The 15,479-nt window shown below is 39.1% G+C and overlaps 1 protein-coding gene across 4 annotated transcripts in view; it reads right to left on the bottom strand.

Moving 5' to 3' along the window:
- PLBD1 (phospholipase B domain containing 1) overlaps positions 1-15,479 on the bottom strand; it is an 89,322-nt gene that overhangs the window by 29,872 nt on the left and 43,971 nt on the right. For all 4 annotated transcript variants that reach the window (XM_061417786.1, XM_061417785.1, XM_061417787.1 and 1 more), the window contains exons 3-6: positions 9,401-9,484; positions 7,560-7,698; positions 2,728-2,868; positions 1,980-2,124 (exon numbers count right to left, since the gene is read on the bottom strand). In XM_061417786.1, the coding sequence (XP_061273770.1) occupies positions 1,980-2,124; positions 2,728-2,868; positions 7,560-7,698; positions 9,401-9,484 (509 nt within the window). The remainder of the gene's footprint in view (positions 1-1,979; positions 2,125-2,727; positions 2,869-7,559; positions 7,699-9,400; positions 9,485-15,479) is intronic.

Here is a 15,479-nt window from a genome sequence, read left to right as displayed (position 1 = left end):
AGATGGAAGGACAGGGAAGCCTGGTGTGCTGCAGTCCATGGGTCGCAAAGAGTCAGACACAAGTAAGCGATCAAACAACAACAATATATGCAAATATTAGCAAGCCAAACGTTTTCATACGAAATTCCTCCATGTCCTTCTCCCTCACTACTTTTGGGATCCAGGACTGTTAAGATTGGAGAGTTTTGAAAGCAAAGATTTCAGGTAGCTGTTGAATTTTGCATTTTATCAAAAATAGGAGGAAGAGTAGGAATGGTTCATTGTCTCAGTATCTTGCTGTCCTTAAATTTTGGAACAAAGAATCAAATCATGGTCTAACTTGCAGAAAGGAGTCCTCAGTCCCCCTCAATACTAAAACAATTCAGCAAACAACAACAAAGATGAAATCCAAGTGATCTCAAAGGAAGGATCAGATCACAAGGACAGTAAAACAGACCACTATTCCCCTGGTCAGAATTCCTGATAGGGTAAAGCTAGTATTATCAAGAACAACAGAACCAGAAGAGGCAATAATACTCAGACAAAAATACTCTTTCAAAGGTAGATATGACAGGTGGTTGGTATAACCACCCTGTAAGTTGCATATTTGTAATTAGAGGTTAGTATCCACATCATATCCCTATAGGACACTTGGATGTTTGGTAAGAACTTCCCCCTTGTCTTTTTGCTGGTGATGTTTTCTGAAGAGGTTGCAAACCAGCTGTTGGGGGCAATTCCAGCTATCAGATACAATTTTAGGGGTTTACACAGTGGGTTTTGTTTTTTAAATCCATATTTCTCTCTTGAGAAGCTAGAGGATATGGAAATACTGATCTCCAGGACGTGTCCGGGTGACAATGGTTAGTAGGTGCTGAACAGCTGACTCCCTTTCAATGGACCCTGTCTTTGCTACAATTGTTTCCACTTCTATTTACTTTTACTGATCCCTTTTATTCACTTATATCATCTTCTTGTCTCCTTTAGGCATGCATATGTGCATGCTCAGTCTCTTCAGTTGTGTCCAACTCTGTGGCTCCATGGACTGTAGCCGACCAGGCTCCTCTGTCCATGGGATTCTCCAGGCAGGAATACTGGAGTGGGTTGCCATGCCTTTAGATCTTCTTAACCCAGGGATCAAACCCACACCTCTAATGTCTCCTGCATTGGCAAGTGGTTCTTTACCATTAGCACCACCTAGGAAGCCCATTGCAAGCATGAGCACCCTGGGAAGCCCCCTGGGAAGCCCCCTGCTTTAGGCATAGGAGTTTGCAACTCCTATTCTACAAAGATTGTCCCTTCTCATCCATCTCTACTTGCTCAAATTCTAGTCATCATTCATAGTTCATCTCAAATCTCAACTTTTTTCCTTTTCCCAACAATCAGATGTGAGTTATCCCTATTTTGAATACTCACAACATTTCTAACACTGCTTTTGTAGCCTATACAGTATTCAGCAGTAATATTATTCTTATCTGTATTTTATTTATCTTGTTAGTATAAGACCTATAAGCTTGTACATTCATTCACTCATTCATTCAGCAAAAATTTATTTTTTGCTGAATTTATTTTTTGCCATACGCTAGGTAAAGTCCTGTGGATATTGCAAAGAATACAAGAAATGGGTAAATCAACCATACTTTGACTAAAAAAATCATAAAAAAGAGAACTGGAGACAGGCTCTCAAGGAAAAATTGCAATCAGGATCTTTCTTGCTCATCTTTGCTTCCACTTCAGAGCCTCAGAAAGTGACTTGTACTTAATACTCAGTTGGCATTTGTAGAAGTGAATTTCTGGCAATCCTCTTAACATAGTTTATGACATAGTACTTTAAGTAAAAGTAATAGAGTTATATATCTTCAAACAGCACTCTAAAAACCAGTTTTTATTAATATATGCTAATCACTAAACATTTATTCATCCATTCCAGTTACTCTGAATCACCAAGGTTTCATCTGGAAATAGGACTCAAAGTACTGAGATGTCTTTCTAAATTTAGTTACCTGGGTAACTGCTGAAAGAGAGGCGACTGCTGCTGGTGTCTTTATCAACGATGTTGAAGTCCCAGTGTTTATATATCCTGAGCATGGCTGCATATGTGTACCAGCTTGAGTGAGCAAAAAAGATGTTCTCAAATCCAGGAAGAACCTGTAGCCAGAATCACAGTGAAGTAAACAGATAACTGACTGCAAATGTGGGAAATATACATCTACTGAGGTGTTTATTGCTATATTTGGTAGTGGAAAATTAACCTTTAATGTACACAAGACAGATTCTGTCCTAGCTTCCAAAATGGAAGATTCTAGAAGGTAGGAGTGGCAAGTACATACAGCATGAGAAAAATGATGGAAGAAACAGAAGTGCTGTGTGCATGCTAAGTTGCTTCAGTCGTGTCTGATTTTTTGCGACCCCATGGACTGTAGCCTGCCAGGGTCCTCTGTCCATGGGATTCTCCAGGCAAGAATACTGAAGTGGGTTGCCATGCTCTCCTCCAGGGGATCTTGCTGACTCAGAGATTGAACCTGCAATGGCAGGTGGGTTCTTTACCACTAGCATCCAAACAGAGGTAACATCATGTACATCCAATTCCCTCTATCAGTTCCTTCCAGTTCTTAACTTCCATGACAGAGGAACCCATGAGGTGATATGTAACTACAGCAGGGGTGGTGAGATGCCATGTTTGGGTGACATATAGAAAGAATCTCCATGGACCAGAAGAAGGACAAAGAGAAAGGCTACCGAGTGACTCACCTTAATAAGGGCAGAGCAATGTCCCATGTCCCATCTCTTAAAAAACTTCAGGCTGGAGTTTTTTGTGGGAGAAAGTGAGGGAATCAGATCCAGCAGGTCTCCAATAGCATTCAGGAACTGAATCTGGAACAGGGTCATGGGCTGGGGAAAGACAAAGACTACACTTAACATTGATTTGTTACTATCACATGTCATTTTCTATTGGGAGGGTTCCCCTTGTTAGGTATTCCTTTGTGAAGAGTCCCTCATGTAACAGATACCAAGATTTTTTTGTACTTTATAAAATAATTTTTATTACTTTATAGTTTACGAGACATTTTAGCCTTTTATCCACAGATTCGAAGAGTGGGTCCTAGGAAAGGAAAACAGAGCACTCTGCTTGCATTTCTCTACTGCAGATTTTTTCAGTCTTGGCACAAGTGATACACGTGTGCATGGCCAGTCATGTCTGACTCTGTGACCCCATGGACTGTAGCCTGCCAGGCTTCCCTGTCCATGGGACTTCCTGGGAAAGAACACTGGAGTGGGTTGCCATAAGATTTATAGTGGAAATTCTTTTCACTCCTCTTCTCTGTTTGCTCAAACCTCAATCCTATCTCCAGCTTACCACTTGGTTTCTAGTGTATCTCTCTAGACTTTTAAAAATGCCTTGTGCTGTGCTAAGTTGCTTCAGTCGTGTACAATTCTGCAACCCTATGGACTGTAGCCTACCAGGCTCCTCTGTTCATGGGGATTCTCCACGCAAGAATACTGGAATGGGTTGCCATGCCCTCTCCAAGGGATCTTTTTAAAATGTCTTACAAATACATTTTTTAAAACATAAATAATAATATATTTTATGTGCTTCTTTTCACCTTGATTTTTTTTTTTTCCTCTTCGTATCTTTTGGTGTCTTGGGGACCGTTCCATATTGGATGTAAAAATCTTCTTCATTCTTTTAAACAGTATGTCTATGAATGGATGCATTATAATGTTTTTAATCAGTATTTTATTGATGGACTTTCAGGTGGTTTCTAGTCTTTTACTATTAAAGACAATCTTCCAATAATCAGCCTTGGACACATTATTTTCTATAATAATGTGTGTAGAACACACATTATATTATAATCTGTGTAGAACAGATTTCTAAAGATGATTTTGATTTTAATAGATATTTCCATATTATCTTCACAGGGCTTATTTCAATTATACTATTACAGCCTCAACAATGAATTAAACAATTAGTTTATTTCCAAGTTGATAAGGAAAAAACAGTATCTGGTAGCTACATTTAATGTAGACCATTTTTAAAGTCTTTATTGAATTTGTTACAATATTGCTTCTGTTTTATGTGTTGTTGTTTTTTTTTTTTTTTTTTTTTGGCCATGAGGCATGTAGGATCTTAGTTCCCCAACCAGGGATCGAACCCCCTGCACTGGAAGACAAAGTCTTAGCCACTAGACTGCCAGGGAAGTCCCCTCACTGTAGTTTATCTTGGCATTTATGAATACAGCTGAATATATATTTAAGAATCTTTGGATTTACTTTTTGTGAACTGTTAACATGCTTTATTTTTCTACTAGGTTATTCTTTTTTATCTACTTTTAAGAGCTCTTTAAGTCTGACATGAATTGCAAGATTTTTTCAGTTTGTAATTTGCCTTTAAATTTTTTGCATTTATTTTAAAAATCAAGAATGATATCATACATATGAAAGAATGAAGATGTAAATGCACATTTTAAGAAAAAATAATAAAAATAAACTCCTATGTACCTGCATCCCAGTTAAAAAATAGACTATTTTAAATAGACTATCAGCTGTGCCTTAGAAAGTCACCAATCTCATTTCTGTTCCCCATCAGCAGTAACCACTCTGCTAAATTTCAAGTTGTTCATTACTTGCTTTCCTATCATTTTATCATCTATGTATAAATCCCTAGGCAATATATTTTTAAAACTTTGCCTGGTTTAGAATATGGATAAATAGAATCATATCATGTGCATTCCCTTGCTCAAAATTATTTTTTGACATGGATCAATGTCGACAGTGTGGAAACGGTTCGTTCATGTTCATTCCCATATGGTATCACATTACATGAACATACGGTATCACAATATACTTAGGATAAGCATTTGAGACGTTTACAGCTCACAGTAAACAATGATGCCGTGAACTTTTACATATGTGGACCCCATGTTCAAGACTGTATCTAATCTCTGAGTGGGTCTGCCAGGTTGTAGAATATGTATTAACCTCAAATGTTTCAAGTAATGTCCCATCCTTTTCCAAAGTGGTTGTAAGAGTTTACTTACACCAGTAGTGGTTGGGATTTCCCAATTCTGGTGTGTAATAGGATTTCACTGTGGCTTTATGATGCATTTCCTTGAAATTGTGCATTTCTTCACATGTGTATTGGTCATTTGTGCTTCCTCTGCTGTGAAGTTCCTGTTGATGTTTTGTGCCCGTTACCCATTTTTCTACTGGGTATGTTCTTTTTAAAAATTTGTTGACATTCTTTATGTATTTTAGATACAAATCCTTTGTTAGTTAAATGTATTGCAAATATCTTCCCCTGGTTTGCAGCTTATCTTTTCACTCTCTATATTGTTTTTTGATAAAAAGAAATTCTTATTTTAATTAGTCAAATTTCCCAATCTTTTTCTCCATGGCTAGTGCTTCTATGTCTTGTTTAAGATAGACCATATTCTCCTGGGGAAGACTAAATGCTGCTGGGTCAAGGCTATTGTCATTACTTCTAGGCTTTTTCAAGGGACAAAGAAAGGAAACGTACATTTTTTTTTAATTAAGGAAGCCAAAAGTAATGATTTCCTACCTATATGTTAACTAAAAAAAACACAGCATGTTTACTTCATTAACTTTTCTTGTGCTGAAAATCTTTTTATCTAATATACTTCTTTGCTTTATCTTTATCAAAATCTATCAGATTTCAAAATAGCAATATAATATTTTTACTAAAGTAAGATTACAAGTCAAGGCTGTCTATTTCTGTTTTGGTGGTTTTCTTATCCTTAGCATCTATTCCACTGAGGATGCACTGCTTTGTGAGGATAACTGTTTTTTGCTCGTTTGTTTTGGCCATGCTGTGTGGCATGTGGGATCCTAGTTTCCTGACCGAGGATGGAACTCATGCCCCCTGCACTGAAAGTGTGGAGTCCCAACCACTGGACTACCAGGGAAGTTCAATAACTCTGTTTTGACATCATCTAACTGTTGCCCATATGGTTATACCATGAACTTGATGTATTAAGTATATTTGTGTGCATTCGTTTTCAGGTCTTAGGAATCACTTAGCTTCCAAAAATTTTGTGTAAGTATGAACAGCATTTACATGGTTTCAAAGTCAAATGTAAAAAAACAAGTTACATCCAGAGGAATGTAGCTTTCATTTCTGCTCCCTCCATTCTCCTTTCATTTATCTTTTAGTTATTGGTTTACACTTTCATTGCTGTTTCTCCTTGAAAATATGTGTAAATCTATCATCTCTCTATCTATCATCTGTTATCTATCTATCTCAATTTCTTATGCAGAAGGCAGCACATGATATACACCAGTCTTTACTTTTTACACTTAATAACAGATTCTGAAGGTCAGTCCATAGCAGTATATGGAGATACACCTCATTCCTGTTTACAGCCACATCATTCGTACAGCCAGTCTTCATGTCTTTGGCTGTTTTCAGTCTTTTCACTACTGTAAATTATCTGCAATGAATAGGCTTATATTGCTGCCAGTGAACCTTTGTGATAATCCTGGAAATCTTGCATCAGAGGATAAATGAGTATGTGATTTTGGTGTTGGGTGCCAAGCTGTCCATAGCAGATATGCCATTTTGTATTCCCACCAGTCTTTTAGGAAAATGTTTTTTCCCCCCATTACCTGTTAACACAGTATGCTCTCAAACTTTGGAATTTTTGCCAAACTGATAAGTAAGAAAATATTTCTCAGTATGGCTTTCCAGGTGGCTTGGTGGTAAAGAATCCACCTGCCAATGCAGGAGACATGGGTTTGAACTCTGGGTCGGGAAGATCCCCTGGAGAAGGAAATGGCAATGCACTCCAATATTCTTGCCTGGGAAGTCCCATGGACAGAGGAGTCTGGCGGACTACAGTCCATGGGCTCACAAAGCGAGTGGACACAACTTAGTGACTAAACAACAAGCATTTCTCAGTATGGTTTTAATTTGTATTTCTAGTTTTATTACCAAGGCTGAGCTCATGTGATTAAGAATACTTTTTGCACCTATTTTCTATAAACTGTCATTTTGTATATTTTGTCCAGTATGCGTGTGGTATATATATTACCTCCAGGAAATAAACTCTTCCTAATTTTTGGAAGTATATTAAACAGTACCTTTCTATCCTCAATGATTCAGTAAACTTTTCAGAAAAAATTATGACATGTGGGCCTGGGTTGTGTGTGTGTGTTTATGTGTCTGTATGTGTGTGCAAGTGCTGTGGAGGATGGAAATCATAGTACTTGTACACTTTTAAAAATGTATACATTTTTCTTTATCATATTGTCTAAAACTCTAGCTTTAGTAGGTTAATCAAATAGCCAGTACATTCATATCGGACTTTAAGCTGACCCAGGGCACATGAACGAGACAGAGAGGATACAGAAACAAGCTGGTTTATTTATGTGTTAGGCTTGGATTTTGTGTAAGACATTGAGTCAGGTTCTAGTAATGAGATAGATAAGACAGTACTTCTATGCAAGAAATTTATTCTTTAGTCCTAATTTGATTTTCTCCTTAACTGGAATGTAATTTTAAGACCATTTTCAGTATTCTTGCCGTACCATATAAATCCTGAGTAGCTTTCTAGAAATCTTACCTTTTTTCCTTCTAATACAGCTCTCTTTGTTGCCCCTGCAAACAGCCCATCCATTTGTGCCATAACATAGTCTGCGTGTCTCCAAAATGGGTCACTCTTGTAATATTTGATGTTCTCCCGGGTCCACTGATCTTGCTTCCTGGAAGACAAATTTGATTTGTACTAGTGGTCTCTACGGTTGTTCATCCAAAGCCAAATTAAAACCAAGCACTTAAAGATTATATATTCAGATTCCTATGCTAGTGTAGGGCTTCCCTGGTGTCTCAGATGATAAAGAATCTGCCTGCAATGTGGGAGACCTGGGTTTGATCCCTGGGTTGGGAAGATCCCCTGGAGGAGGGCATGGCAACCCACCCCAGTATTCTTGCCTGGAGAATCCCCATGAATGGAGGAGCTGGTGGGCTACAGTCCATGCAGTCCCAAAGAATCAGACACGACTGAGCAACTAAGCCCACACAAAGGTTAGTATAATTTAAATTCTGGCTCTTGTAACATTCCAGTCATTTTGAAAAGATATCAGAGCAAGTCCTAAATGATTTTTGATTTCTCCCAAGGACTATGAAAGTGAACATGTTAGTCAGTCAGTCATGTCCAAGTCTCTATGACTCCGTGGACTGCAGTCTGCCAGGCTTCTCTGTCCACGGAATTCTCCAGGCAAGAATACTAAAGTAGATAGCCATTCCCTTTTCCAGGGGATCTTCTTGACCCAGGGATTGAACCCAAGTCTCCTGCACTGAAGACAGATTCTTTCCCATCTGAACCACCAGGGAAGCCCCAAGGACTATGATTCTCTCTTTATAACTCTGCATGCTTTACCTAGAACTATCTAGAAACACAGATGTGATATTTATTTATTTATTTATCTGTGATATTGAGACCTAAGAAAGCTGAGGACGGACTATTCAAATGCATCTCATATAACATTATAATGTTTTCACTAAATCCATAAGGATATAGTGGTTTGTATTTGCTTATATTTCTCTCAGATCATTTTCATAGTCTATGATTTGTTGTATTCCAGTTTTTGCCAATAACTGCCTCAATGACTGTCCTACAAAAAAGCCTTTTTGTCGTTGTTTTATACTCCTTTCATCTCATGTTTTAGTTGTCTGCACTTTATGCAAGATGAGTTGACATAACTTTGTATACTAAAAGCAGTTTCTGATTTGTTCAGGCTATCTCCAGATCAATTTAAAAACACAGTATCAGTGCTTCATGAGATCTAGCCTAGATGCTCGGAAGGACCTTCACATCTGGCAAACAGGTTGCTAGGTATATATTTTAGAGGGCCAAACCAAGAGTTCTTCTATCCCCAAATTAGTCTCAGTCTGTCCTTCCCACAAATGTAAAACAAATTCTGAATATTGAGAATTATTAGTCTCCAGAAAGCTTTACTGAAATAAAAATATTCTCAAAGGATGTGAGGAATTATAACTTAAGATGTGCACTAACTCCCCAGCTAGGATGAGTCTAGGTCCATAAAAAGAAAGCACCTTAGAGAGGGAGGAGGGGGATTTCTAAAGGAGAGGAGCCCCCAGGTGGAAGGGATCCAGGGGTTTGGTTTTGCCTGTCTTGTACTGTGAGGTTTCCTCTAGCTGTGTCACAGCTGACAATGTGATATATTAACCTGACCTCTGAAAGGGCATAAATTAGAAGGCATTTGTCTGCAACCAGTTTTTATGCTATCAACAAGAGGTGTTACACTTAACTATAAGAACCAATCCAGAGTCCTGCCTTAGAAATGGAAAAGAAATGGGTGAAGGGAAAACGGCTGTTTGAAATGACAGACTCAATCCCTGAAGCCTCAGCAGCAATGAGAAGAGGATGCTAATCATACGTACGTTAAAAAGTCCTGCACTTTATTCAACATGGAACGTTTCTTAATCAGCTGTGGGTAGAGGTTTGTGAAGTGGTCATCCATGTGTCTGAAAGGAGAGATGAAAATCGTTACATTTCCATTTTTCTTCTGGGATTTTCCCATCACAGTAAATTACTTGATATTTTGGCTAAGTGGGAGGTTCCCTATTGCAAACCTTCCCTACCTTTTTTAATAAATCAAACATACAATTTAAAATTGGAAATATTTTCAATGTATAGAAAAGCATAGAATATAACAAACACCCAAGGATCCACTAGTCAACTATATTAAATCATTCATTATATTTTACTATATTTGTTTCATATTTTTAAAAAAGGTATAAAACATAAGCTAGAATTGAAGTGCCGACATTAATTGTCCTCCCTTCTCCCTTCTTCCTGGCCTTTCCCTGGTCGCTCAGAGGGTAAAGCGTCTGCCTGCAATGCAGGAGACCTGGATTCGATCCCTGGGTCAGAAAGATCCCCTGGAGAAGGAAATGGCAACCCACTCCAGCACTCTTGCCTGGAAACTCCCATGGATGGAGGAGCCTGGTGGGCTACAGTCCATGGGGTCGCTAGGAGTTGGACACGACTGAGTGACTTCACTTTCATTTTTCACTCTTATGCATTGGAGAAGGAAATGACAACCCACTCCAGTGTTCTTGCCTTGAGAATCCCAGGGATGGGGGAGCCTGGTGGGCTGCCGTCTATGGGGTCGCACAGAGTCGGACACGACTGAGCGACTTCACTCACTCAATCTCCATAGAGGTAACTGCAATCTTGAATCAGTATTTATTATTCTCATACACATTTTAATACATATATGTATTTAAATATTTAATCATAAATAATGTAGAGCATTGCACCCAAGTACTGCATTTCGGAGTCTTTAGTTGACAATGAGGGCTACTCCATTTCTTCTAAGGTATTCTTGCCCATAGTAGTAGATATAATGGTCACCTGAATTAAATTCACCCATTCTAGTCCATTTTAGTTCACTGATTCCTAAAATGTCAATGTTCACTCTTGCTATCTCCTGTTTGACCACTTCCAATTTGCCTTGATTCATGGACCTAACATTCCAGGTTCCTATGCAATATTGTTTTTTACAGCATTGGACTTTACTTCCATCACCAGTCACATCCACAACTGGGCGTTGTTTTTGCTTGGCTCCATCTCTTCATTCTTTCTGGAGTTATTTGTCCACTTATCTCCAGTAGCATATTGGGCACCTACTGACCTGGGGAGTTCATCTTTCAGTGTCATATATTTTTGTTCTCAAGGCAAGACTACTGGAGTGGTTTGCCATTCACTTCTCCCTTCTCCAGTGAACCACATTTTGTCAGAACTGTCCAGCATGACCCATCCATCTTGGGTGGCCCTAAATGGCATGACTCATAGTTTCATTGAGTTAGACAAGGCAGTGATCCATGTGATCAGTTTGGTTAGTTTTCTACGACTTTGGTTTGCTTTCTATCTGCCCCTGATAGATAAGGTTAAGAGGCTTATGGAAGCTTCCTGATGGGAAAGACTGACTGTGGGGTTCCAAAGAATAGCAAGGAGATAAAAAAGCCTTCCTAACTGATCAATGCAAAGAAACAGAGGAAAAACAATAGAATGGGAAAGACCAGAGATCTCTTCAAGAAAATTAGAGATACCAAGGGAACATTTCATGCAAAGATGAGCTCAATAAAGGACAGAAATAATATGGACCTAACAGAAGCAGAAGATATTAAGAAGAGGTGGCAAGAATACACAGAAGAACTATACAAAAAAGATCTGCATGACCCAGATAACCACAATGGTGAGATCACTCACCTAGAGCCAGAGTGTGAGTGTGATCACTCACCTAGAGCCATACATCCTGGAATGCGAATCAAGTAGGCCTTAGGAAGCACTATTATGAACAAAGTTAGTGGAGGTGATGGAATTCCAGTTGAACTATTTCAAATCCTAAAAGATGATGCTGTGAAAGTTCTTCATTCAATATGCCAGCAAATTTGGAAAACTCAGCAGTGGCCACAGGACTGAAAAAGGTCAGTTTTCATTCCAAACCCAAAGAAAGGCAATGCCAAAGAATGTTAAAACTACCACACAATTGCACTCATCTCACATGCTCAAAATTCTCCAAGCTAGACTTCAACAGTACCTGAACCGTGAACTTCCAGATGTTCAAGCTGGATTTAGAAAAGGCAGAGGAACCAGTGATCAAATTGACAAGATCTGTTGGATCACTGAAAAAGCAAGAGAGTTCCATAAAAACATCTACTTCTACTTTATTGACTACATGAAAGCCTTTGACAGTGTGGATCACAACAAACTGGAAAATTCTTAGAGATGGGAATACCAGACCACCTTACCTTCCTCCTGAGAAATCTGTATGCAGGTCAAGAAGCAACAGTTAGAACTGGACATGGAAGAATGGACTGGTTCCAAATTGGGAAAGGAGTACATTAAGGCTGTATATTGTCACCCTGCTTATTTAAGTTATATGCAGAGTACATCATGTGAAATGCTGGGCTGGATGAAGCACAAGCTGGAATCACAATTTCAGGGAGAAATATCAATAACCTCAGATGTGCAGATGACACTACCCTTATGGCAGAAGCGAAGAGGAACTAAAGAGCCTCTTGGTGAAAGTGAAAGAGGAGAGTGAAAAAGCTGGTTTAAAACTCAACATTCAGAAAACTAAGATCATGGCATCCGGTCCCATTACTTCATGGCAAATAGATGGGGAAACAATGGAAACAGTAAAGGACTTTATTTTTGGGGGCTCCAAAATCACTGCAGATGGTGATTGCAGCCATGAAATTAAAAGATGCTTGCTCCTTGGAAGAAATGCTATGACAAACCTAGACATTATATTAAAAAGCAGAGAGATTACTTTGCCGACAAAGGTCCATCTAGTCAAAGCTACGGTTTTTCCAGTAGTCATATATGGATGTGAGAGTTGGACCATAAAGAAAGCTGAGCGCTGAAGAACTGATGCTTTTGAACTGTGTTGTTGGAGAAGACTCTTGAGAGTCCCTTGCACTGCAAGGAGACCAAACCAGTCAATTGTAATGGAAATCAGTCCTGAATTGGAAGGACTGATGCTGAAGCTGAAGCTCCAATACTTTGGCCACCTGATACGAGGAACTGACTCACTGGAAAAGACCCTGACGCTGGGAAAGATTGAAGGCAGGAGGAGAAGGGGACAACAGAGGATGAGATGGCTGGATGGCACCCCAACTTACTGGATATGAGTTTGAGCAAGCTCTGGGAGTTGGTGATGGACAGGGAAGCCTGGTGTGCTGCAATTCATGGGGTTGCAAAGAGTTGGACATGACTGAGCGATTGAACTAAACTGAATGTATAGCATTATTTATCATGTTTCAGAACATATATAAACAAATAAATAATATCATACCATCTACCACTCTAACTTGTTGTTTCCACATGACATTTTTAAAATTTTTTGCATTTAGTGTCAAAATATTTATTTAATACAAATCTATAGTATTAAATTACATTAATATAATTTATTCTGGAAGTGGTCTAAATAACATGGTCAACTCTTTTTTTAAATGCTTTAGTTGGAGGATAATTGCTTTACAATATTGTGTTTGTTTCTGCCATATATCAGCATGAATCAGTGATAGGTATACATACATCCCCTCCCTCTTGAACCTCCTTCACACCTCCCACCCCTCCATATGACATTTTAAAAGAATTATCTATGTTATTATCAGATTAAATTTATTATTTTCATGTGCTGATGGTATTCCATACTATGACTATGTAAAAATTCATTTATGCAGCCCTATGATGCAGCCAAAGCAAAAACAATACCCAGCTGTGGATGTGACTGGTGATAGAAGCAAGGTCCGATGCTGTAAAGAGCAATATTGCATAGGAATCTGGAATGTCAGGTCCATGAATCAAGGCATATTGGAAGTGGTCAAACAAGAGATGGCAAGAGTGAATGTTGACATTCTAGGAATCAGTGAACTCAAATGGACTGGAATGGGTGAATTTAACTCAGATGACCATTATATCTACTACTGCGGGCAGGAATCCCTCAGAAGAAATGGAGTGGCCATCATGGTCAACAAAAGACTCCGAAATACAGTACTTGGATGCAATCTCAAAAATGACAGAATGATCTCTGTTCGTTTCCAAGGCAAACCATTCAATATCACAGTAATCCAAGTCTATGCCCCAACCAGTAACGCTGAAGAAGCTGAACGGTTCTATGGAGACCTACAAGACCTTTTAGAACTAACACCCCAAAAAGATGTCCTTTTCATTATAGGGGACTGGAATGCAAAAGTAGGAAGTCAAGAAATACCTGGAATAACAGGCAAATTTGGCCTTGGAATAGGGAATGAAGCAGGGCCAAGACTGATAGAGTTTTTCCAAGAAAATGCACCGGTCATAGCAAACACCCTCTTCCAACAACACAAGAGAAGACTCTATACATGGACATCACCAGATGGTCAACACTGAAATCAGATTGATTATATTCTTTGCACCCAAAGATGGAGAAGCTCTATACAGTCAACAAAAACAAGACCAGGAGCTGACTGTGGCTCAGACCATGAACTCCTTATTGCCAAATTCAGACTTATATTGAAGAAAGTAGGGAAAACCACTAGACCATTCAGGTATGACCTAATCAAATCCCTTATGATTATACAGTGGAAGTGAGAAATAGATTTAAGGGCCTAGATCTGATAGATAGACTGCCTGATGAACTATGGAATGAGGTTCGTGACATTGTACAGGAGACAGGGATCAAGACCATTCCCATAGAAAAGAAGTGCAAAAAAGCAAAATGGCTGTCTGGGGAGGACTTACAAATAGCTATGAAAAGAAGAGAAGCAGAAAGCAAAGGAGAAAAGGAAAGATACAAGCATCTGAATGCAGAGTTCCAAAGAATACCAAGGAGAGATAAGAAAGCCTTCCTCAGCGATCAATGCAAAGAAATAGAGGGAAACAACAGAATGGGAAAGACTAGAGATCTCTTCAAGAAAATCAGAGATACCAAAGGAACATTTCATGCAAAGATGAGCTCGATAAAGGACAGAAATGGTATGGACCTAACAGAAGCAGAAGATATTAAGAAGAGATGGCAAGAATACTCAGAAGAACTGTACAAAAAGATCTTCACGACCCAGATAATCACGATGGTGTGATCACTGACCTAGAGCCAGACATCCTGGAATGTGAAGTCAAGTGGGCCTTAGAAAGCATCACTATGAACAAAGCTAGTGGAGGTGATGGAATTCCAGTTGAGCTATTTCAAATCCTGAAAGATGATGCTGTGAAAGTGCTGCACTCAATATGCCAGCAAATTTGGAAAACTCAGCAGTGGCCACAGGACCAGAAAAGGTCAGTTTTCATTCCAAACCCAAAGAAAGGCAATGCCAAAGAATGTTGAAACTACCGCACAATTGCACTCATCTCACACGCTAGTAAAGTAATGCTCAAAATTCTCCAAGCCAGGCTTCAGCAATATGTGAACCATGAACTTCTAGATGTTCAAGCTGGTTTTAGAAAAGGCAGAGGAACCAGAGATCAAATTGCCAACATCCCCTGGATCACTGAAAAATCAAGACAGTTCCAGGAAAATATCTGTTTCTGCTTTATTGACTATGCCAAAGCCTTTGACTGTGTGGATCACAATAAACTGTGGACAGTTCTGAAAGAGATGGGAATACCAGAACACCTGATCTGCCTCTTGAGAAATCTGTATGCAGGTCAGGAAGCAACAGTTCGAACTGGACATGGAACAACAGACTGGTTCCAAATAGGAAAAGGAGTACGTCAAGGCTGTATATTGTCACCCTGTTTATTTAACTTATATGCAGAGTACATCATGAGAAACGCTGGACTGGAAGAAACACAAGCTGGAATCGAGATTGCTAGGAGAAATCTCAATAACCTCAGATATGCAGATGACGCCACCCTTATGGCAGAAAGTGAAGAACTCAAAAGCCTCCTGATGAAAGTGAAAGTGGAGAGTGAAAAAGTTGGCTTAAAGCTCAACATTCAGAAAACGAAGATCATGGCATCTGGTCC

Source organism: Bos javanicus, chromosome 5 (genome assembly GCF_032452875.1).
Source record: "Bos javanicus breed banteng chromosome 5, ARS-OSU_banteng_1.0, whole genome shotgun sequence".
NCBI classification, from domain to species: Eukaryota; Metazoa; Chordata; class Mammalia; order Artiodactyla; family Bovidae; genus Bos; species Bos javanicus.
Note: the sequence above shows the minus strand (reverse complement) of the source record. Positions and strands in the feature narration are given on the sequence as shown.